The sequence below is a fragment of the Colobus angolensis genome, unplaced genomic scaffold (assembly GCF_000951035.1).
Source record: "Colobus angolensis palliatus isolate OR3802 unplaced genomic scaffold, Cang.pa_1.0 Scaffold8, whole genome shotgun sequence".
Lineage (NCBI taxonomy): Eukaryota > Metazoa > Chordata > Mammalia > Primates > Cercopithecidae > Colobus > Colobus angolensis.
The window spans coordinates 8,062,325-8,081,852 of NW_012121820.1; the positions used below are offsets into that span (position 1 = coordinate 8,062,325).

At 43.5% G+C, this 19,528-nt stretch overlaps 2 protein-coding genes across 3 annotated transcripts in view; one reads left to right on the forward strand and one right to left on the reverse strand.

Annotated features, from left to right (window-relative positions):
- WFDC8 (WAP four-disulfide core domain 8) overlaps positions 1-14,584 on the forward strand; it is a 26,726-nt gene extending 12,142 nt beyond the window's left edge. The window contains exons 2-6 of the mRNA XM_011928926.1: positions 2,654-2,763; positions 6,315-6,455; positions 10,196-10,363; positions 12,759-12,899; positions 14,182-14,584. Coding sequence (XP_011784316.1) covers positions 2,654-2,763; positions 6,315-6,455; positions 10,196-10,363; positions 12,759-12,899; positions 14,182-14,321 — 700 coding nt within the window. The 3' untranslated portion in view covers positions 14,322-14,584. The remainder of the gene's footprint in view (positions 1-2,653; positions 2,764-6,314; positions 6,456-10,195; positions 10,364-12,758; positions 12,900-14,181) is intronic.
- On the reverse strand, positions 8,855-9,545 carry LOC105502431 (ubiquitin-conjugating enzyme E2 L3). Of its 2 annotated transcripts, XM_011928925.1 has the most exons (2): positions 9,497-9,523; positions 8,855-9,400 (listed from the first exon to the last, which is right to left on the reverse strand). In XM_011928925.1, the coding sequence occupies exons 1-2, from the start codon at positions 9,521-9,523 to the stop codon at positions 9,059-9,061; spliced, it is 369 nt and encodes a 122-aa protein (XP_011784315.1). In that variant the 3' UTR covers positions 8,855-9,058. The 2 variants fall into 2 exon arrangements, with proteins under 2 accessions (XP_011784315.1, XP_011784314.1); XM_011928924.1 differs by having other exon boundaries at positions 8,855-9,545.
- Positions 14,585-19,528: the final 4,944 nt, after the last annotated feature.

Sequence of the window (19,528 nt, forward strand, 5' to 3'; positions counted from 1 at the left end):
CCCCTCCCCTCCCCTTCCTCCACAGGGTCTCACTCTGTCACCCAGGCTGAAGTGCAGGGGCATGATCATGGCTTATTGCAACATGGCCCTTCTGGGCTGAAGTGATTCTCCCACCTCAGTCTCCTGAGTAGCTGAAACCACAGGTGTGCGCCACCATGCTGGGCTAATTTTTTTTTTTTGAGACAGAGTCTCGCTTTATCACCCAGGCTGGAGTGCAGTGGTGCGATCTCGGCTCAGTGCAAGCTCTGTCTCCCGGGTTCACGACATTCTCCTTGCCTCAGCCTCTCGAATAGCTGGGACTACAGGCGCCTGCTACCATGCCCGGCTAATTTTTTGTATTTTGTTTAGTAGAGACAGGGCTTCACCGTGTTAGCCAGGATGGCTTCGATCTCCTGACTTTGTGATCTGCCCACCTCGGCCTCCCAAAGTGCTGGGTCTACAGGCGTGAGCCAACTCACCCAGCCCATGCTGGGCTAAGGTTTTTCATTTAATTTTTTTTTTTTTTTTGGTAGAGACAGGGTCTTGTTATGTTGCCCAGGTGGGCCTTGAACTCCTGGGCTCAAGTGATCCTCCTGTCTTAGCTTCCCAAAGTGCTGAGATTACAAACATGAGCCACTGTGCCCAGAACCTTGTATATTATTTATATAGCACATTTGTATCTGTGTATTCCAGGTCTGTCCTAGTTCTTCAGAGCCCCTACTTAGCAACTCTCGCAATCATGCTCATTTGTTACCTGTAAGACCTGTGTTTTGTAGTCTCTTGCCCAAACAAACCCCAGTCCAACCAAAATGGATTCACTCTGTGTCAAAGTTGCCAGATTTAGAAAATAAAAATAGAGGATGACCAGTTAAATCTGAATGTCAGATAAACATCAAATAATTTTTTAGTAGAACTATGTTTCTTATATTGCATGGGATATACTTATGCTAAAATTATAAATGGACATCCTCTATTATGTTTGGCAATTCTATTAATTTGTGTTTCTCTCCCGCCTCCATCCCACGAGATCTGCTTTCTTCCAACTGACTGCAGGCTAATCTGATCAACTGATTCTTAAGACTGGGTTAACAGACGTTTTCAGGTTAAAGAGTAAAATTTCAAACCCATAGAGTGACTTGATAATAAAAATGTAAAGCACCAGAGGGCCTTTTGGCTAATCTTTTAGGGGAATGAAAGGAATGATTTACACAGTCTCTGACTAGGGAACTCAACAGCTAAAATGGTAATAGAAACATTTGTTGGCATTCACTGTTGCCATTCATTATTTGTTAATTGACTAAAATACAATAAACACTGATGTACAAGCTAGCTTTACAAAAATAGTTCAAGTAATTCTCATGTCTATGAGGTAGGTGTTATTATTGTTTCTTTTATGACAAACTGAGGCTCAGTGAGGTGAAGTGACTGAGCCCAGGCCACACAGCCAGTAAGTGGTGGATTAAGGATGTGAACTCAGGTCTAACTCTGAATGCTATGTTTCCTACCACTCCATACCACTTCATTAAATCTTCACGCTATCTCATCTTAATCCTCACAATGACAACAAAGCTTCCAGGTTAACTGCATTGTTCCCATTTTCTAGATGAGGAAACAGAGGATCCAAGATATGCTGCTATAAGGGATTGAGCCACGCCCAAAATCAAGATCACTATGTTTGGGGTCATAATTTCCATGACCAAAGAGTACAGGCACGATTGTAAAATTTGAAGAGGATACATGATTAGAACTCCCCCAACAAGAAAGATTGGGGAGATAAATTGTTACAGTCTTTACTTTTAGGCAGCCACATGGTATGGCTTCAGGAACTCTGGAAGAGACTCTATTCCAAGATACCGTCATAGCTTTCTCAGTATCTGAAGTTCCACCAGTACAGACGTATATTTTGGCATAAAGATGTTTTCTCTGTCTCTTGCTTCCTCTTTCTCCCTCTACCTACCTCTTACATTTTTGAAATGAATGCACTCTAAGAGTTAATACAATAAGGGATTATTAGTTTTTCATGCCTTAAAATAAAAAAATACATAAGGATCACGAAAACACATATGGGAAATGGGGGCTTGAGTAGGTGGGGGAAGCTCATCTGTTCATCTGGTTGTCTGGGAGTATCATAAGATCCTCGGCTTGGATAGTAACAGAAGGAATAAAAGGAATTTCTTTGTTAACCCAGGGTCATCTGAGATCGTTCTTGCTTCTGGTGCACCAAGATCCAGTAGAGTGTGCCCAGGCCCTCTGAAAAATCTCATACCACCCATTTCTGTCATCAGTGGAGCAAAAAAAAGATGCTCACTAGCGTCTGGGGTTGCCCCTGGAGTGACTGTGGGCAAACCAGCTCTGCAACTGTGCCAAACAAATTCTTGTGATCATTTAAGTGTGGCCTCTTACCCAGGAGCAAAACAATAGGCAAGTGTCTGTGTAGCACAAAGTACAGCACCATGGCAAGGTATGGGGATTGGTCAGGGTCCTGAAATGGAATGTCTTAGACGTACCCTAACACACCATCTGACCTCAGACAGACCCCTTCCCCATGCTGGTGTCAGTCTTCTTACCTGTGAACTAAAGGGACCTGGTGGATCATCTCCAAGGTTCCTCTGCACACGCTTTGTGTCTCTCTTTGGATTGTGCTTAACTCCCACCTCTCTTCTCATCCACACAGGCACCTTCCTCTCCACAGCCCCACCTTCTCCTGGAGGAATGTAGCTTTCCTGCTGCTTATCTCCCTTGCTTTGGAGTGGACTTCTGCATTGCTGGACAAGAAGAACAAACGTGAGTTCAAAAAAGCTGCAGCCATTCTTCCTTAGAAAGCATTCTTGAGGATGAGGGTTAGACATGAGGCCAGCGCCAGTGTCAGATGAGGCCCCCTCTGTCCCGACCTGCAGGACAGTCGAACGGACCCTGAAAGGGGGAGTGGGAATGGAGGAGACAAGAAAACACGAGAAATGGAGACAAGACAAATAGCCTGATCAAGTCTCGTTTAATGGTGGCAGTGCAATGCCTTATATAGGCTGGCAGGGGAAGAGGTTGGGCCAGGGCGGTGACGGGGGGCTGGGTTTTCTCAAATTACAATCACGCATGCGCCATTAATTGGTTTTTCCCGGGCACGGAATTGCGCCTGCGCTGTAGGCTGCATATCTTCCTGGGCGCGAAAAAGGTTGGCGCGCGCAGGAAAAGTTTTGGCGCGCGCGGGAAAAGTTGTTAATGAAGAACCCGGAAATACGCCGTCTTGTCTCTGATGATACGGAGCTTAAGCAACAGAAGCCGCGGCAATTTCCGGGCCTCACGGCTCCGGACACCCCTCTGCCATGGATTTGGGGCCACAGAAAGCTACCCCTGCTCACCACCCTGGCCCTCCACATACTTTCCTTACTTGTTCCCCCCAAATTATTTCCCTAACTTTTCCATATGTATATATGGAAGGAGACTATGTATATAGTTTGCATCTACTGGGGATGCTCCCCGGAGATATGGTCTCATCTGTCTTGTGATATCACTTAACACATACTTCTTGGGTGATCACATTCATTCCCACTGCACACACATACACAAACACACACACACACAAGTTTAATTTTTTTTTAATTAATAAGTCACTAGGCATGAGCCTGAGCGGAGAGGACCAGTGAGGAGGCTGCTGCAGTAGTTGAGAAGAGACAAGGGATGAGATCAGATGCTGATCTGAGGGAGTGGTAGTAAAGAGAGGCAGGAGACAGGGTTTGGAGAGAGGTTTAGGAGACAGAGTTGACCCAAGTCCATGACTGACAGGATACTGGGGTGGTGGAGAGGAAGGAGTGCATCTCTGGATTCTAATAACAGACTGGACCTGTTGATGCCAAATGTCAAGATGCAGAATAGAAAGTAAGGTAGTGCTTGGGCGTAAGGAGGTAATAGTTCTGTTTTAAATATGTTAGAACAGAAGTGCTTCTGAGATGCTTAGATGGTGTTTTTCCCAGGCAGGTCGAAATAAGAGTCTTTAGTTTGGAATAGAGGATGAGTCTGGAGGAAGAGATGAGAATCATAGTTGGGATCGTGGGAATGAGTGGGATCACCCAGGAAGTATGTGTCAAGTAATGTCAGAAGACAGTTGAGACCAGATCTCTGGGAAGCATCCCCAGTAGATGCAGAGAAACCTGTGAGGTGTGCTTATACACACAAGCAAGTGGTTAAGAAGAGCTGACAAGAAACAGAGGCGGGTTTTTATTAATAAGTGAGAGTTCAAGCTGACAATACGGAAAGGAGCTTCAAGGACACAAACCCAGCTTGATTTGCCAAACTCTCTGTCTGCTAAACCTAGAACAACGGTTCCCAAGTAACAGCCTACCTCCTGGTGCCCACTGCCTACTTTAGGATCACCTGGGGTTCTTTTTAAAAAGTGGAGTCCCAAAGATGCACTTTCTAGAGATTCTGATTCAGCCTAGAGCTTATATTTTCTGAAACATGCATAGATGATTTTGATGTATGCTCCAAATTAGGAACCACACACTCTTCTTAGCTTCAGCCCATTCCTGGAGGGATCATTAATGACAAGAAGTATTGTTGGAAAGTACTCAAAGTCTCAGTGGCCAGTCCTCAGGGAAGATGTGGGGCTCCTGAAGTGAGTCCTGGACTGTAAATCCCAGACTTGCCCCTAATGCATTGTATTATCCTATCGGACCTCATTTCTTTTAATCTGTGAAATCAGAAGTTTGGTACCAATGATAATAGAGTTCTTTCCATTCCAAAGTTCTACAGTTCCAAAACTCAGTAGTATCTGAAAGGATCATGCCTCTCTGGCCAGATTCCATTGGAAGGATACTCAGTTTAGAATCATGGAGACACATTAAACGCTATATGAGCCATCCTTTACTACCTAACAAATTATCTGTGGGTCAGAAGTCTGGCATTGTGCCTCTGGGTTCTTTGCTCCGATTCTTTCCAGGCTGAGATTGAAATGTCAGCCAGGACTGTAGTTCTCATTTGGGATGCAAGGTCCTCTCCCAAGCTCCCTGGTTGTAGCAGAATCGTTTCCTTGGAGTTGTAGGACTGAGGCTACTTTACTGGCTGTCACTTCTAGATGCCACCCTCATGCCTTGGCACTTGGCCTCAACCATCTTCAAAACTACAAATAGCTTGTTGGATGCTTCTCATCATTTGAATCTCTCTGATCAATTCTTCTCTACCAACCAGAAGAAAACTCTGCTTTTCAAGGACCTAATTGACTAGGTCTGGGCCAGAGATGAGATTATCTCTAATAATCTCAAGATTAGAGATTATCTCTAATCTTAAGGTCAACTAACTTGGGTCTTTAATTTTTCTGCAAAATCCCTTCACAGCATTGCCTAGATTAGTGTTTGATTCAATAATCAGAAGTTGGGAATCTTGAGGGTGCAACTTTAGATTCTACCTACCACAAGCACTGAAATCAGGAAGCCATGTCTAGCCTCAAAAAGGAAGGAAGCATGGCCATACCACCCTGAAAATGCCTGATCTTGTCTGATCTCAAAAGGTAAGCAGGGTCAGACCTGGTTAGTACTTGGATGGGAGGCTAACTGGAAACACTGGGTGCTGTAGTTTTTTTCTCCTTGCCTCTTCTAGTTTTTAGTTAAAAAAATAAAAATAAAAATAAAAGGTAGAAAGCAACTCCATATCTGCCAAGGTCTTACCCCAGGCATTATAGACATCACTCCATTGAACTCTTATAATCAACCTGTAAGGCAGGAATTGTCATTCTCATTTTAAAGATGGAAAATACAACTCAGATGAAGGGAAATACTTTCCCAAGATTATTTAGTTGGTTAGTGTTGGAGCCAGGCTCCCGAGCCAGATCTGCCTGACTATAACGCTTCTTCCATTCCACCATTTCTTACTCCTTAGAAGTAAATTAAAAATCATACAACTGAGTTCAGATCGGTCTTGAGTTTACCAGGAGTCAAGGGTCAAATCAGGCCTCCTGACCTCTACTTCCATGATGTTTCCACCAGTCTATACTAGTTTCTTTTATCAACTAGAGACAAAGGAATTAAGAATTAAAATATTAGGTTTCAAGAAGAGAGAAAATCTTTTGAATTTAGGGAAAGGGCCTTGGTCCCTTCCTAACCCCTTGCCCTGGAATCCAACATGCTTCTCCTTCAGTTCTTCTTGGACACAAATTCGTGATTCAGATCCATTTGAACGAATCTGAGTGTTGAGAAACAGAACTAGCCCCTGAAGAGAAGCAGAGCAAAAGCTAAGAATTGAAGGTGAAGGATAGGGCCGAGAGAATTTCACTACACACCTTTGCCATAGGAGAAAAACAGCTGAAATTCTGAATGAATGTGAGTTTGGACATTTCTTTCTTGCAGAGAAACCAGGGTTGTGTCCCAAAGAGAGGCTCGCCTGTACTGCTGAACTTCTGAATTCATGTAACACAGATTTTGACTGCCAGGAATACCTAAAGTGCTGCCTTTTTGCCTGTCAGAAGAAGTGCATGGATCCCTTTCAAGGTAGTGATGTCCAGGCTGAGGACAGAGGTTCCCCACTTCTTGCTCTGCCCAAAACTGGCTGAGGGATTCCCTTGGATGGCAGGACAAGGACCCAGGGCCTGTGCTCTTCTCATTCTCTTATTCAATGCCTAACCCTCAAGTACAAATCATAAGTCTAGGCATGGTGACCATCAACCACCATTATATTGATGCTGGTCTTTTTGGATCCCACATTCAATCATTCACAAATAACTAATACTTGTTGCATGCTCACTCTGTTCAAGAAACTATTATGGCACTGTGACAAAATGAAACCTCAGTCAGCTTAGATGCTGGCATTGTTTTTCAGACTCTTTGATCTTCAAGGAGGTTTTCTGGTAACTTAATGTAGTGGACATCTCTCCAATATGTGTGGGGAACTGTGTGCTTTTTAAAAAGATTCATTTATTCATTCACTCATACATTTATCCATTCATTAAATATCTGTTGTTAATGCCCTTTGAAAAGACCACCAGACTACACCTGTAGTTGAACAAGTTGGGTTTAGTACTCACTGAAGTGAGGGAAAATATTCACCCTAGACAAGTTTGTGACATTTCAGTAAGAAGCTGTTAGAAAGAATCTATTAGAGGATTTGGGCTTTGATTGGGTAACTAGGGGGAGGGTCTAAAGAAGTGAGAGTTTGCTCTAGATTGAGTGCTGTCAGAAAGCGGGGGCAATTCTATGACTGGCTATCTTAACTATACAGAATGCAGACTAGACTGAGGATAAAGCTGTGATTGATGGTAGAGAAGCGTAAGTCACTCACGTTAGCTTAGACGGGGATGGGTGTTTGGTATTTTGCAGGTTTCATGGTGATCTTGTTTTTGTCTGACTTCATCATGATCTCAGAGTGACCTTGTTTGATATAGATGTTCTAAGAGATTTTTTAGATCTCCAACAGAGAATTCATGTGGCTTAGCTGGGAGTGTCAGATCAGTTTTCAGACACCAGGGGCTGTCTCTTCCTTGGTATTTCATTCTTTCTAGGTACTAGGCACTTTGTTAGGCACTTTGGATGCAAAAGTAATTGCAGTTTTGGACTGTGAATTTTAAATCATTATACCTAGGTTCAAACAAATCTTTATTGGCTGGGCATGGTGGCTTACACCTGTAATCCCAGCACTTTGGGAGGCCAAGGCGGGCGGATCACCTGATGTCGGGAGTTCAAGACCAGTCTGACCAACATGGTGAAACGCTGTCTCTACTAAAAATACAAAAATTAGCTGGGCATGGTGGGGGATGCCTGTAATCCCAGCTACTCAGGAGGCTGAGGCAGGAGAATTGCTTGAACTTGGGAGGCAGAGGTTGCAGTGAGCTGAGATCACACCATTGCACCGCGGCCTGGGTGACACAGCAAGACTCCCTCTCAAAAAACAAAACAAAACAAAACAAAACAAAACCCATTTTTATTAATCAAAATAGGAACGATTACAATCAACACATTTTTGCCAAAGAGAAATAAGTTTGTGTAGCGTAAAAATCCGTGCTTCAGGATTTGACGAACTCTTGGAAAGCATTTTCTGCATCCTGCTGTTTGTGGATGTGTTTTCCCTGCAAAAAGTTGTTGAGATGCTTGAAGAAGTGGTATTTGGTTGGCGAGAGGTCAGATGAATATGGTGGATGAAGCAAAACTTTGTAGCCCAATTCATTCAACTTTTGTGTTGGTTGTGTGATGTGTGGTTGGGTGTTGTTGTGGAGAAGAATTGGCCCTTTCTGTGGACCAGCTGGCCCTTTCTGGCTGCCAGTTGGTCCAGTGTGGACCAATGCTGGCTGCAGGCACTGCAGTTTTCAGTGCGTCTCATTGATTTGCTGAGCATACTTCTCAGATGTAGTGGTTTTGCCAGGATTCAGAAAGCTATAGTGGATCAGACCAGCAGCAGACCACCAAACAATGACCATGACCTTTTTTTGGTGCAAGTTTGGCTTTGGGAAGTGTTTCTGAGCTTCTTCTCGGTCCAACCACTGAGCTGGTCATCACTGGTTGTTGTGTAAAATCCACTTTTCATTGCATGTCACAATTGGATTGAGAAATAGTTTGTTGTTGTTGTATAGAATAAGAGATGACCCTTCAAACCAATATATTTTTTAAATTTTTGCTCAGCTCATGAGGCATCCACCTATCGAGCTTTTTCACCTTTCCAATTTACTTCAAATGCTGCATGACCATAGAATGTTCGACGTTGAGTTCTTCGGCAACTTCTTGTGTAGTTGTTAAGAGGATCAACCCTGATGACTGCTCTCAACTGGTCATTGTCAACTTCCAATGGCCAGCCACTATGCTCCTCATCTTCAAGGCCCTCGTCTCCTTTGCAAAACTTCTTTTTTTTTTTTTTTTTTTTTAGATTGAAGCAGTGATTTTTAAAACAAAGAAAGCAGAACTAGAACATCTTAAATTTTTAATCCTTTCTTTACAGGTTACCTAGACCACTTTTGATTAAGAAAACTGTAGAAAGTTAGTAACTGCCACAAGCGAACGCCAGGCGGTGGCACGTGTCAATTTCCACAGAGTCCTGCTTTGCGGGGTGTCTGAATGCACTGCACGGGGCCTCTGCTCACACTTGCTGGAACCAATCGTGGCAGATTTTAGTCCACAGGTCGCTTTTCCCCATATTTCTTTGTAAACTCTTCAGCATTCTTACAGAATTTTTTACGGTCCTTAGAGTATTCTTCAGCTAGGTCAGCCCGAAGCGGGTGCTCGGGCTGGGGGTCATTCACCAGTGCTATGAGGGACTGGATTACTTGGTCGGTTTTGGTTGCTGGCTTCCAGTTTTCAGCGCTAATTACTGGCAGACAGACCTGCCCCTTTTCGTCGATGTTCGGGTGATAGATCTTTGTTTTAAATGTGATCTTCGGTGGTTTGAATGGGTACTCTGCTGGAAAGTTGATTTCGATTCTGAAGGCCCCCTTATCATATGGAGGGTTGTCAGGAACAATAAGCCCTTGCCAAGTCAATAAATTAGCTTCATCAACCTGGATGTTACGGAAGTTTTTCATCCCACATTTGCGGATTTCTTCAAGCTCCTTCATCAGCCTCCTGCTAGCCGCCATCTTGGATTTGGTGCTGCTCCTTCCCCAGCTGCAAAACTTCTTGAACCATCACTGCACTGTACATTTCTTAGCAGTTCCCAGGCTAAATGTGTTGTTGACGTTGCAAGTTGTCTCTGCTGCTTTACGACCCATTTTCAACTCAAATAAGAAAATCACTCGAATTTGTCTTTTGTCTAACGTAATTTCCATAGTCTAAAATAAATATAAAAAGCAAATAATAAGTCATTAGCAAAAGTACATGAAGCAAGAAATGTGCATTAAAATGATGTATAATATAGCCACATTTATTTAAGAATGTATTCTAACATCAAACAGCAAATTTCAACAATGCAAAAACCACAATTACTTTTGCGCCAACCTAATAGTTGCTGAACAAGTCTTGCCCTACCAAAGCTCAGTACAATGGAGAAGAAAGATCAGCTCCAAAGTACAAGATTCTTATATGCACCTTGTAATATTCTTTGCAAGGAAGGAGTGATGCTCAGAGGTGCCATACAACATAGACTATTAGTAGTAGAACTGGGACCAGAACCTATGCCTTTGTTTTCCCCTGCCATGGCTCCTTTTTTGATGTGGGTGATAACACCAGGAGTTATGACAAATGCTAGGGAACTGACCCTGTTCTTTTATCTCTACTCTTCATGTCCTTCCTTCCTTGCTTCCTGACTTCAGAACCCTGCACGCTACCTGTGAGACAAGGAAACTGTAATCATGATGCACAGCGCTGGTATTTTGACTTTAAAAATTATCGCTGCACACCCTTCACATACAGGGGCTGCAAAGGGAATGCCAACAACTTCTTGAGTGAGAATGACTGCAGAACGGCCTGCATGTTAGTTGGTGAGACCCATGTCCTGGAAATCTGAGGGTCTAGTTTAACTAGAAATGGTATACCAGTGAGGTTATAGGCTCAGGATTTGAGGTTAAAGTTCCTTGGTTCAAGACTTAACTCTGTCATTCACTGGCTGGGAGGTCTTTGGCCAGTTGCCTGCCTTTATAAGCTTCAGTTTCCTTGTCTATAGAATGAGGTTAATAACAATATTTACCTAATGGAGTGGCTCTGCCAAAAATGAGATAGTGTATAGAAAATGTTAATAGATCTTGGCCAATGTGACCTGAAAGCCAGGTGTGCCCCCTTGGAAGAAGGTGTTTCCTCATGATAGTAACCTGTTGAGCATCATACTGAGGATTTGTGTAAGAATGGAATCCCATGGAGTAAGTGTCCACACTGGAGGTGGAGAGTAGGGTGGGGTGAAGGTGAAGGCTGTGGATTTATTCCTTAGTATAATGGTCATCACCAGCAATGCTGGGAGACAGTGTCCTACCAAACTTAGAAGTAAAATGACCTGAATCAAAATCTGACTTTTCCCACTTGCTGCTTTCTTCACTTCTTTGAATTTCAGTTCCCTCTTCTGTAATTCTGGAGTCATAGCAAACAGCTCATTGAGTTGTTGGTAGGATTATACATGATTTAAAACACAAAGACTTGCTATAGGGGGGGTCCCTTTGTGTGGGTTCACTAAACGGTAACAATTGAGATGGTGACCAGTGATCTTCACAATGCAACACTGTGTGATTTATGAGGCAGCATTGCAATTTCGACCACAGATTGTGAGGCAAGCTGAAAAACGTACCATCACTACCACTTTACAGATGAGAGAACAGAGGCAGAGAGGTAAAGTTAGTTGCCTGAGGACCCACAGTTGGTCAGGAGTAGGGGTGGAATTTTAATTCCATGGACCCATGGGCCTGAACGGCCAAGGCAATCCTGGGACCTGACTTGAAACTAAGACCACAAGCTTCCCTTCATGGGAAGCTCTAAGGAATCATGATGCTGTAGACAAGACCCTTGTCTCCTCTCCCAGGAGCCATCAGGAAGAGGAGGCCAGGAAAATGGGCTTAGGTCGGTTTGTGGAAAATTTAGGTTAAGACTCAGAGGCAACCTGATAACACCTCTGGGAGTTCAACACATCATAGCCTGAGCCTGACCTGGGAAGCCCTTGTAGAATTTGCAGTCAGATGAGGAAAAGAGCATACATGCACAAAACCCCAAAGAACTGATTTAAATACCACCTATGTCCTAATGACTCACAAAGTTGTGTCTCCAGCCCTAATCTGACTCCCAAACTCCACTATCTGCTCTACATCTCCACCTGGACCTCACAAACATCTCATGTTGAACTTGCTTAAACAGAACCTCGGGCCAGGGACAGTAGCTTACACCTGTAATCCCAGCACTTTGGGAGGCTGAGGCAAGAGGATCACTTGAGCTCAGGAGTTTGAGACCAGCCTAGGCAGCATAGTGATACCCAATTTCTACAAACAACAACAAAAAAACAAAAACAAAAAAACAACCAAAAACACAACAACAAAAAAACAGGCATAGTGTCACGCGCCTGTGGTCCCAGCTACTCAGGAGGCTGGGAAGATCACTTGAGAAGGTAGGAAGATCACTTGAGCTGGGGAAGTTGAGGCTTAGTTGGGTGACAGTGGGAAACCCTGTCTCAAAAAAAGAAAAATAAGCTAAACATAAACATAAACCAGTACCTCTTACCATCACTCCCCTAAGGCAAACCTGTTCTATCCATGCTTCTCATCTTGGTTGAAAAACTTCACAATCACACTTGATGCCTCTCTTTATCAATTAACATCCATTAAGTTAGGAAATAATTTTAGTTCTACCTTGAAAGTAGATCCCAAATCTGTTAAAACCTTACCACCTCCGCTGCTGCCACCCTGATCTGAGGAGCCATCTTCTTACTTGGATTACCCCAAAAGCTTCCTAAAATGTCTCCTTGCTTCTATCCTCCTTACAATCTATTATCAAAACGGTAGTTATAATGACCCTTTCAAAACATGAGTCAAGCCGTATCACTTGTCTACTGAGAACACTGCAATGGATCCCCATTTCATTCTAATAAAACCAAATACCCTAAAATGGCTTACACTGATTTGTGTAGATTTCACATAATTATCCCCATTTTATAGAGAAGGAAACTAAGTAGCAGGACTGGGACTTTACCATGGGGCTTAAGGCACCAAGCCCAGCACGCTCTCTACCATATCCCATGATGTGATGAGACATTTCATTCTTCCACAGCCTATTGGAGATGGATAGGGTAGGGTGAACCAAGTTGCAGAAAGGGATACTAGCTTTGAAGAGAAGGAAAGGCTCTTTGAAGGGTGGTGGGACGGGGGTGAGGTTTTAAGAAGCTCACATCTGCTCTTATTTTAGTTAAGGATGGACAATGCCCACTCTTCCCTGTCACTGGACGTAAGGAGTGTCCACCTTCATGTCACAGTGACATCGATTGTCCCCCGACAGACAAATGTTGTGAATCCAGGTGTGGCTTTGTTTGTGCCAGGGCCTGGACAGGTAAGGACTGGGGATATACCTCCAAAATCTATTGGGCATGTGCCAAGGATGCCATGCTGTCTCATGGAGTGGGGGGGGGTGTCTTGAACCTCGGATGCCCCTTGGACTCATCTTTGAGGATCCTTGGGAACCCCTTTTAATGCCCAACAAGTTATATTGACCTCTGAAGACTATTGTGCTGTTATTCAAAGCCAATAATTCATAGTATTGCTCTCTATTCTTCCCCAGGAAAACTTATTTTTTCTGAGTCTCATTCCTCAATGACTTGCAAGGTGACAATATTCACCAATTCATAAAAGATTCATAACCATTAGGTGTATTCCTAATAAGCCTTCATGTCTGCACAGAACTTCAGAGCATGCACATCATATTCATATTGTGTAAGACAGGCTGGGGAAAACATCAGTAGCAAATGATGTTGGATAGAAGCCAACTTTCCTGCCTCCTATAAGGCAGGTGTTTACTCCCCCATGTAGTCCCAGGGATTGTCCAGGTATGGCTTTAAGGTTCTAAGGTTCAGTACAGTGTGGTGGCAGGAGTCAAAGGCTTTTCAACCTACTTCAACTTTTCTACTGGCTTTCTATGTGGCATTGGGCAACTCATTTCCCTCTAAATACTCCTCAATGCCTACAATTTATAAAACAAGGCCGGGCGCGGTGGCTCAAGCCTGTAATCCCAGCACTTTGGGAGGCCGAGACGGGCGAATCATGAGGTCAGGAGATCGAGACCATCCTGGCTAACACGGTGAAACCTCGTCTCTACTAAAAAATACAAAAAACTAGCCGGGCGTGGTGGCGGGCACCTGTAGTCCCAGCTACTCAGGAGGCTGAGGCAGGAGAATGGCGTGAACCCGGGAGGCGGAGCTTGCAGTGAGCTGAGATCCGGCCACTGCACTCCAGCCTGGGCGACAGAGCAAGACTCTGTCTCAAAAAAAAAAAAAGAAAAAAAAAATAAAACAAGAAGGTTCTGTGTGCTATCTAATACTCCTGCTACCTGTGGTTTTCTGGGGTTATATAACCCAGATCCATTAATTCTGTAGCAGCAGACAGGAATCCTATCAGATGGTACAAGTTAGAGATGGCAAGACTTTTCTTGATGCTCCTCAAGTTATTAGTCATAGAAAGTTGATACTCTGCCTTCTCCAGTCTATTGTTACTATAGGGGGAAAGGCAAGAATCTTAATCAGAATAAAACCTTGTTTGAGTTTCCCAAGATTCCCCAAATTTGTCTCAAATTATGACCAAGTATTTCAAGGTCAAGTGTTTTCTTTTACCCCATAAAGTCAAACAAGGTTTCTGCCCACGCAAGCCCTTGCTATGTGCCCAGATCGATAAACCCAAGTGCCTGCAGGATGATGAGTGCCCATTGGTGGAAAAGTGCTGCTCACGTTGTGGACTGAAATGTACGGATCCCAAGCTTTGAATAGTAAGTAGAAAATATTATCATCAAAATCATTAATTATGAGTAGCATAATAAAGACCTGTCAGTTTTGTCTTGTATCCAACTTGCCAAATTATCTTAAGTATCACAATATTGAATGATGTTACTTTGATTTTATATATAATCCCATCATCTGAAAGTGATGATATATTTGACTTTTTTCAACTTCATGACTTTATTTTCTTGTCTTCTTGTATTGTATAGAAGCTCCAAAATAATAATGAAAATAAAGACAATGGCATCCATCCTTGTCTAGTTCCTTATTTTAAAGTCAATGTCTCCTGCAATATAAAAAGATATTTGTTGTTGAATTTGGAATGCATAAGTTTTATTGCACTTAAATTACTTTCTTTTTTCTTTTCTTTTTTTTTTTGAGACAGAGTTTTGCTCTTGTTGCCCAGGTGTGATCTCGGCTCACTGCAGCCTCTCCTTCCCGGGTTCAAGTGATTCTCCTGCCTCGGCCTCCTAAGTAGCTGGGATTACAGGCGCCTACCACCATGCCTGGTTAATTTTTTGTATTTTTAGTAGAGATGGGGTTTCACCATGTTGGCCAGGCTGGTCGCTAACTCCTGACCTCGGGTGATCCACCCGCCTCGGCCTCCCAAAGTGCCGGGATCACAGGTGGGAGCCACCGTGCCTGGCCAGTTATTTTCTTTTTAAGCTTATTTCCTGTCCATTTATAGCTACTACTGAAAATGACTGCTGGATTTTATCAAATACCTTTTTTTTTGTTTGTTTGTTTGTTTGTTGAGACGGAGTCTCGCTCTGTCGCCCAGGCTGGAGTGCAGTGGCCGGATCTCAGCTCACTGCAAGCTCCGCCTCCCGGGTTTACGCCATTCTCCTGCCTCAGCCTCCCAAGTAGCTGGGACTACAGGCGCCGCCACCTTGCCCGGCTAGTTTTTTGTATTTTTTTTTTTTTTTTAACAGACGGGGTTTCACTGTGTTAGCCAGGATGGTCTCGATATCCTGACCTCGTGATCCACCCATCTCGGCCTCCCAAAGTGCTGGGATTACAGGCTTGAGCCACCGCGCCCGGCCTAAATACCTTTTAAACATACAGTCACATAATTATTTTTCTCTTCTAATTTGTTGGCATAATAAATTATTAAATTTTCTTGAGTCATCCTTGCATTCTTAATAAACTTAATTGCAGTGTGTTGTATCAATATATTATTGGTTCTTTTTAGCTAATAGTATAGTTTGAATTTTCACATCTATAGTCAAAAGAAAAATAGGTCTTTCTAAATTTGTTTTTTCTATTTGGGTCATATTACTTTCAAAAAATGAGTATGGGAACTAATTGGGCAACCTATCTACTTTTTCTATGCTCTGAAATATTTTACATAATATAGCAATTCAGTGTTTTTTGAAGGCTACCAAAATCCAGCTCCAAAAGCATCTAGATCAGGTTCTTTCTAGTGGTATATTTTAGTAATTTTAAAATATTTCGTCTTACAGTCTGCAGGTTTTCTACCTTCTCTTCTGCAAATTTTGATCTTTTGTATTTTGGTAAAATTGATCCATTTTCCCTGTATTTTCACATGTATTACTTTAGAGTAGTATACATTGTTCTCTATATAATTCTTTTTAATTTTGGTTAATGCTTTTACTTGTACATTCATGTTTCCACCCACCTATTTACTCACTAATTATTCAATCCCTTTACTTACCTATCCATTCACTCAACACATATGCAAATACCCAATCCCCACTCACCTAGCCCTCCTATCCTTCCACTGACACACTTTTCAACTTAGCTCTTTGCCCACTCCATATGTCTATCCACCTACCTTTCTTACTCATCTTTCTTCTACAGACCCACTTGTCCATCTAGCCTTTAGTTAATCTTCCCATTATTGACCTCTCTCCTCTCCCTTTCTCTGCACACACACACACACACACACACACACACACACACACTCTTTCATACCCATCAAAATACATATTCATCATTTCTATACCTAACTCCCTCCATCCACATACCAATGCACTCATCCACCTTTCATTCAAACAGCCTCCATCAATAGGTCCACCTATCCCATCACTACCCTATCCATCTTTATATTCAATTCAAGCCACTTATTCACCCAATCATCCACCCATCCATAACCCATGCATTCATGTATCCAAATATCCATGCTTTCCTCACTAATCTTTCTCCCTGCTCAACCATCTTCCCACTTATCACTCTACCAGCCACCCATCCATCCACATAGCTACCTACCTATTCACACACCTACCAATCCCCCCACCTACCTTGCTCATCCAGCAAGATGTACTGAGTGTTTATTTGGGGTCTATTCATGTTTTAAGCACTACGTTCTAGACACAGACCTGTTTAATACAGTTTGGAGCTTACCTGGGGGAGCAAATATGTAACTTAGTAATACAGTTAGAGGCAGAGGGAACAACACAGGAAGGCAGTGACAGAGAATCAGTCCATGTGACAGGTCTTGGGCTAATGAAAAAGCAGGAGGTGCCAGGTACAGGCTGGTCTGGTTGGTTCTCGTTGGGGTCCCCTGTTCTGAGCACAGGATTGTTCCTGGGAGAGAATTGGCCTGGAGGCAGAGGTAGGACACCATGCTCCTCAATGAGAAAGGATGAAGAAAGGAGAGGCAAAACCCCAGATGGGTCCTTACCCAGCCTTCTCCAAGAAATTATTGGAGAGAAGGAGCCAAAACCATGATTCATCCTAAGTCCCAAAGACATAAATTTTATTTCATTTGCTTGGAAAGTGAGATGCATGGATGGGCCTGAAAATTAGGCAAGACAGAATGGAATGAAACAACCAGAAAGATAGTTAATTTATTTTCAATAAAATTTATGAAAAAATGCAGCCCTAACTGGGGACCCTGGGTACCATTTAGAAATTTACTGACTTTGTGGGTGTTCAGCCTCTGTCTCCACTAAAGACATTACTTCATTCCTTTAGACTCACCCTTCCTCTCTACCTTCAACTCTACAAGAAAATATTACATCCACACCAACATCAAAATGTGCCCTAGTGTCCTCTGGCAAGAACTTGCATGCTCAGTTCCCTCTTAATCTTATTTCTCACACTCACTTGCTGGGTGACATTTAGTCAGCATCTTCACTTCTCTGGGTCTTATGATTCACATCTATAAAACGAGAAATAGGGCTTGATGGTCCCTCAGAGTGCTTCCACTTAGATATTCCAGTTTTCACTCTTTCCTGGGCTGAGTTTGTGAGAATATGGGAAATGAAATGAGTGAAACAGCCACTGCTTAGGACATCTTACTTGTTCATTAGAAATTCTAGCCAGGCCTGGTGGCTCATGCCTGTAATCCCAACTCTTTGGGAGGCTTAGCGGGCAAATTGCTTGAGGCCAGGAAGTGGAGACCAGCCTGGCCAAGGGCGATACCTCATCTCTACTGAAAATACAAAAATTAGCAGCGCATGGTGGTGCATGCCTGTAATCCCAGCTACTCAGGAGGCTGAGGCACGAATTGCCTGAACCGGTGAGGTGGAGGTTGCAGTCAGCTGAGATTGCACCACTGCACTCCAGCCTGGATGACACAACGAGACTGTCTTTAAAAAAAAGAAAAGAAAAGAAAAAAAAAAAGAAAAGAAAAGAAAGGAAAGGAAAGGAAAGGAGAAGAGAAGAGAAGAGAAGAGCAAAACAAAGAACAATTCAAATTTGGTAGTCTCTTTAAGTGAGATTGTCAAGTTGGTGGCATGGGACTCTTATGGGGGCTCTGTCTCTGATACTAAATTTTGTGACCTTATAGTCACTCTCTGATGATAAGGTTGTCTTTCTCTGGCCTCTGTCTGTCATACAGAAATATTTGGAGAACAAACTTGGCCCAAAAGGATAACACCTAGTTAGAGAAGAAAACGGGAGCCCTAGGGATAACATTTACTCTGTAAAGAGTGTCTCTCTCCTTTCCACAACTGGCTGAGTGGCCGGCGAAGATTCCATGGCTGTAGGAATGGAAAGCTGTCCAAGTTCCCCAGCACCTCTTTCCCACAGCTCCTCTGCTAGCCCAGTTAGAATCCCCAAAGTCTGCTGTGTTACTGAACTTTATTCCACTGTAGTCTCTCAGGCAAGTCCCTTCATGACATAGTTCCTCAGCTATCAAGGAGCTTGCTATGATGATAAAGGCTCTCTCTAAGATCTGATATTCTCTCTTGCTCTCAGAGCCACAAAACTTTGAGAAACAGTCTCTGAAGATTCTGCTATCAGCCTGATTCCTCCCCTACACCCTGTTCTGTGGCAAATCTTTATTCTTTGGCCTTAGTCAATGAATATGAGTGAACCAAAGATAAAATGAAAGACAGAAGGATGGGAGGAAACTGTGGGAGAGGGAGAAAGGAACACAGAGACCATGGGGAAAGACAAACAGACTTAGGCACAGAGAGGCACAGATAAACAATGAGATACCAAGAGACCGACAGGGACACATTGTCAGAGACAAGCAGAAGGAGTGCGCCCGTAAGTGCACACGTACGATGGAAAATGAATGAAGAATGAGGACACTCCACCGCTCTCCAAGTTATCAAGATGAAGACCCAAGATGATAGCATTCACCTGAAGGCAGCCTGGAAAGTGGGAGACGAGCTTTGCCCACTCCCTGGGGTTGACTAGAGCCCCAGCCCAGTGCAGCCTAGGGGTGTAAGGATCAAGATCCATTCAATGAGAGACCCTTCCTCCCAAGCTATGAGCTGTGGGTGTCAGTTAGTCCCATTTGTGACCTTGGGAACTTAGTGTTCCCAGAAGAAAGGGGGTGGCCGGTTTGTGTCCAGTTCTTATATCCAAGGTGCAGCAGCTGAGCATTCCAAATTCTGGAACCACCAGAAAGGCTGGCCTCTCTTCAGCATGGGATCTTCTGGACTTTTGAGCCTCCTGGTGCTATTCATCCTCTTAGCGAATGTCCAGGGACCTGGTCTGACTGACTGGTTATTTCCCAGTAAGTACTGGCCTCAGCCCTTACCCTAGAGAGAGGGGAGTCTGCTGGGAGGAAGGAACAGGGAACAACTCTTCAGATCTGGGTTGCTTTCCACCATCTTAGCCCAGGTCCCGGGTTGGGAGAGGAGAGAGATCTTTGTAAGATCCCTCCTGTGGAAGATCTCTTCTGGGAATGCAGTAACCCCGACATAGGCAATCCCCACTTTCACCCCCTTTGAAGTGGAGGGCCTTTATCAAGGAGGTGGAGGAGAGTCACGGGATC

Coding starts and splice junctions, on each gene's coding strand:
- LOC105502431 (XM_011928924.1), bottom strand. CDS start 9,523: ATGGCGGCTAGCAGGAGGCTGATGAAGGAGCTTGAAGAAATCCGCAAA.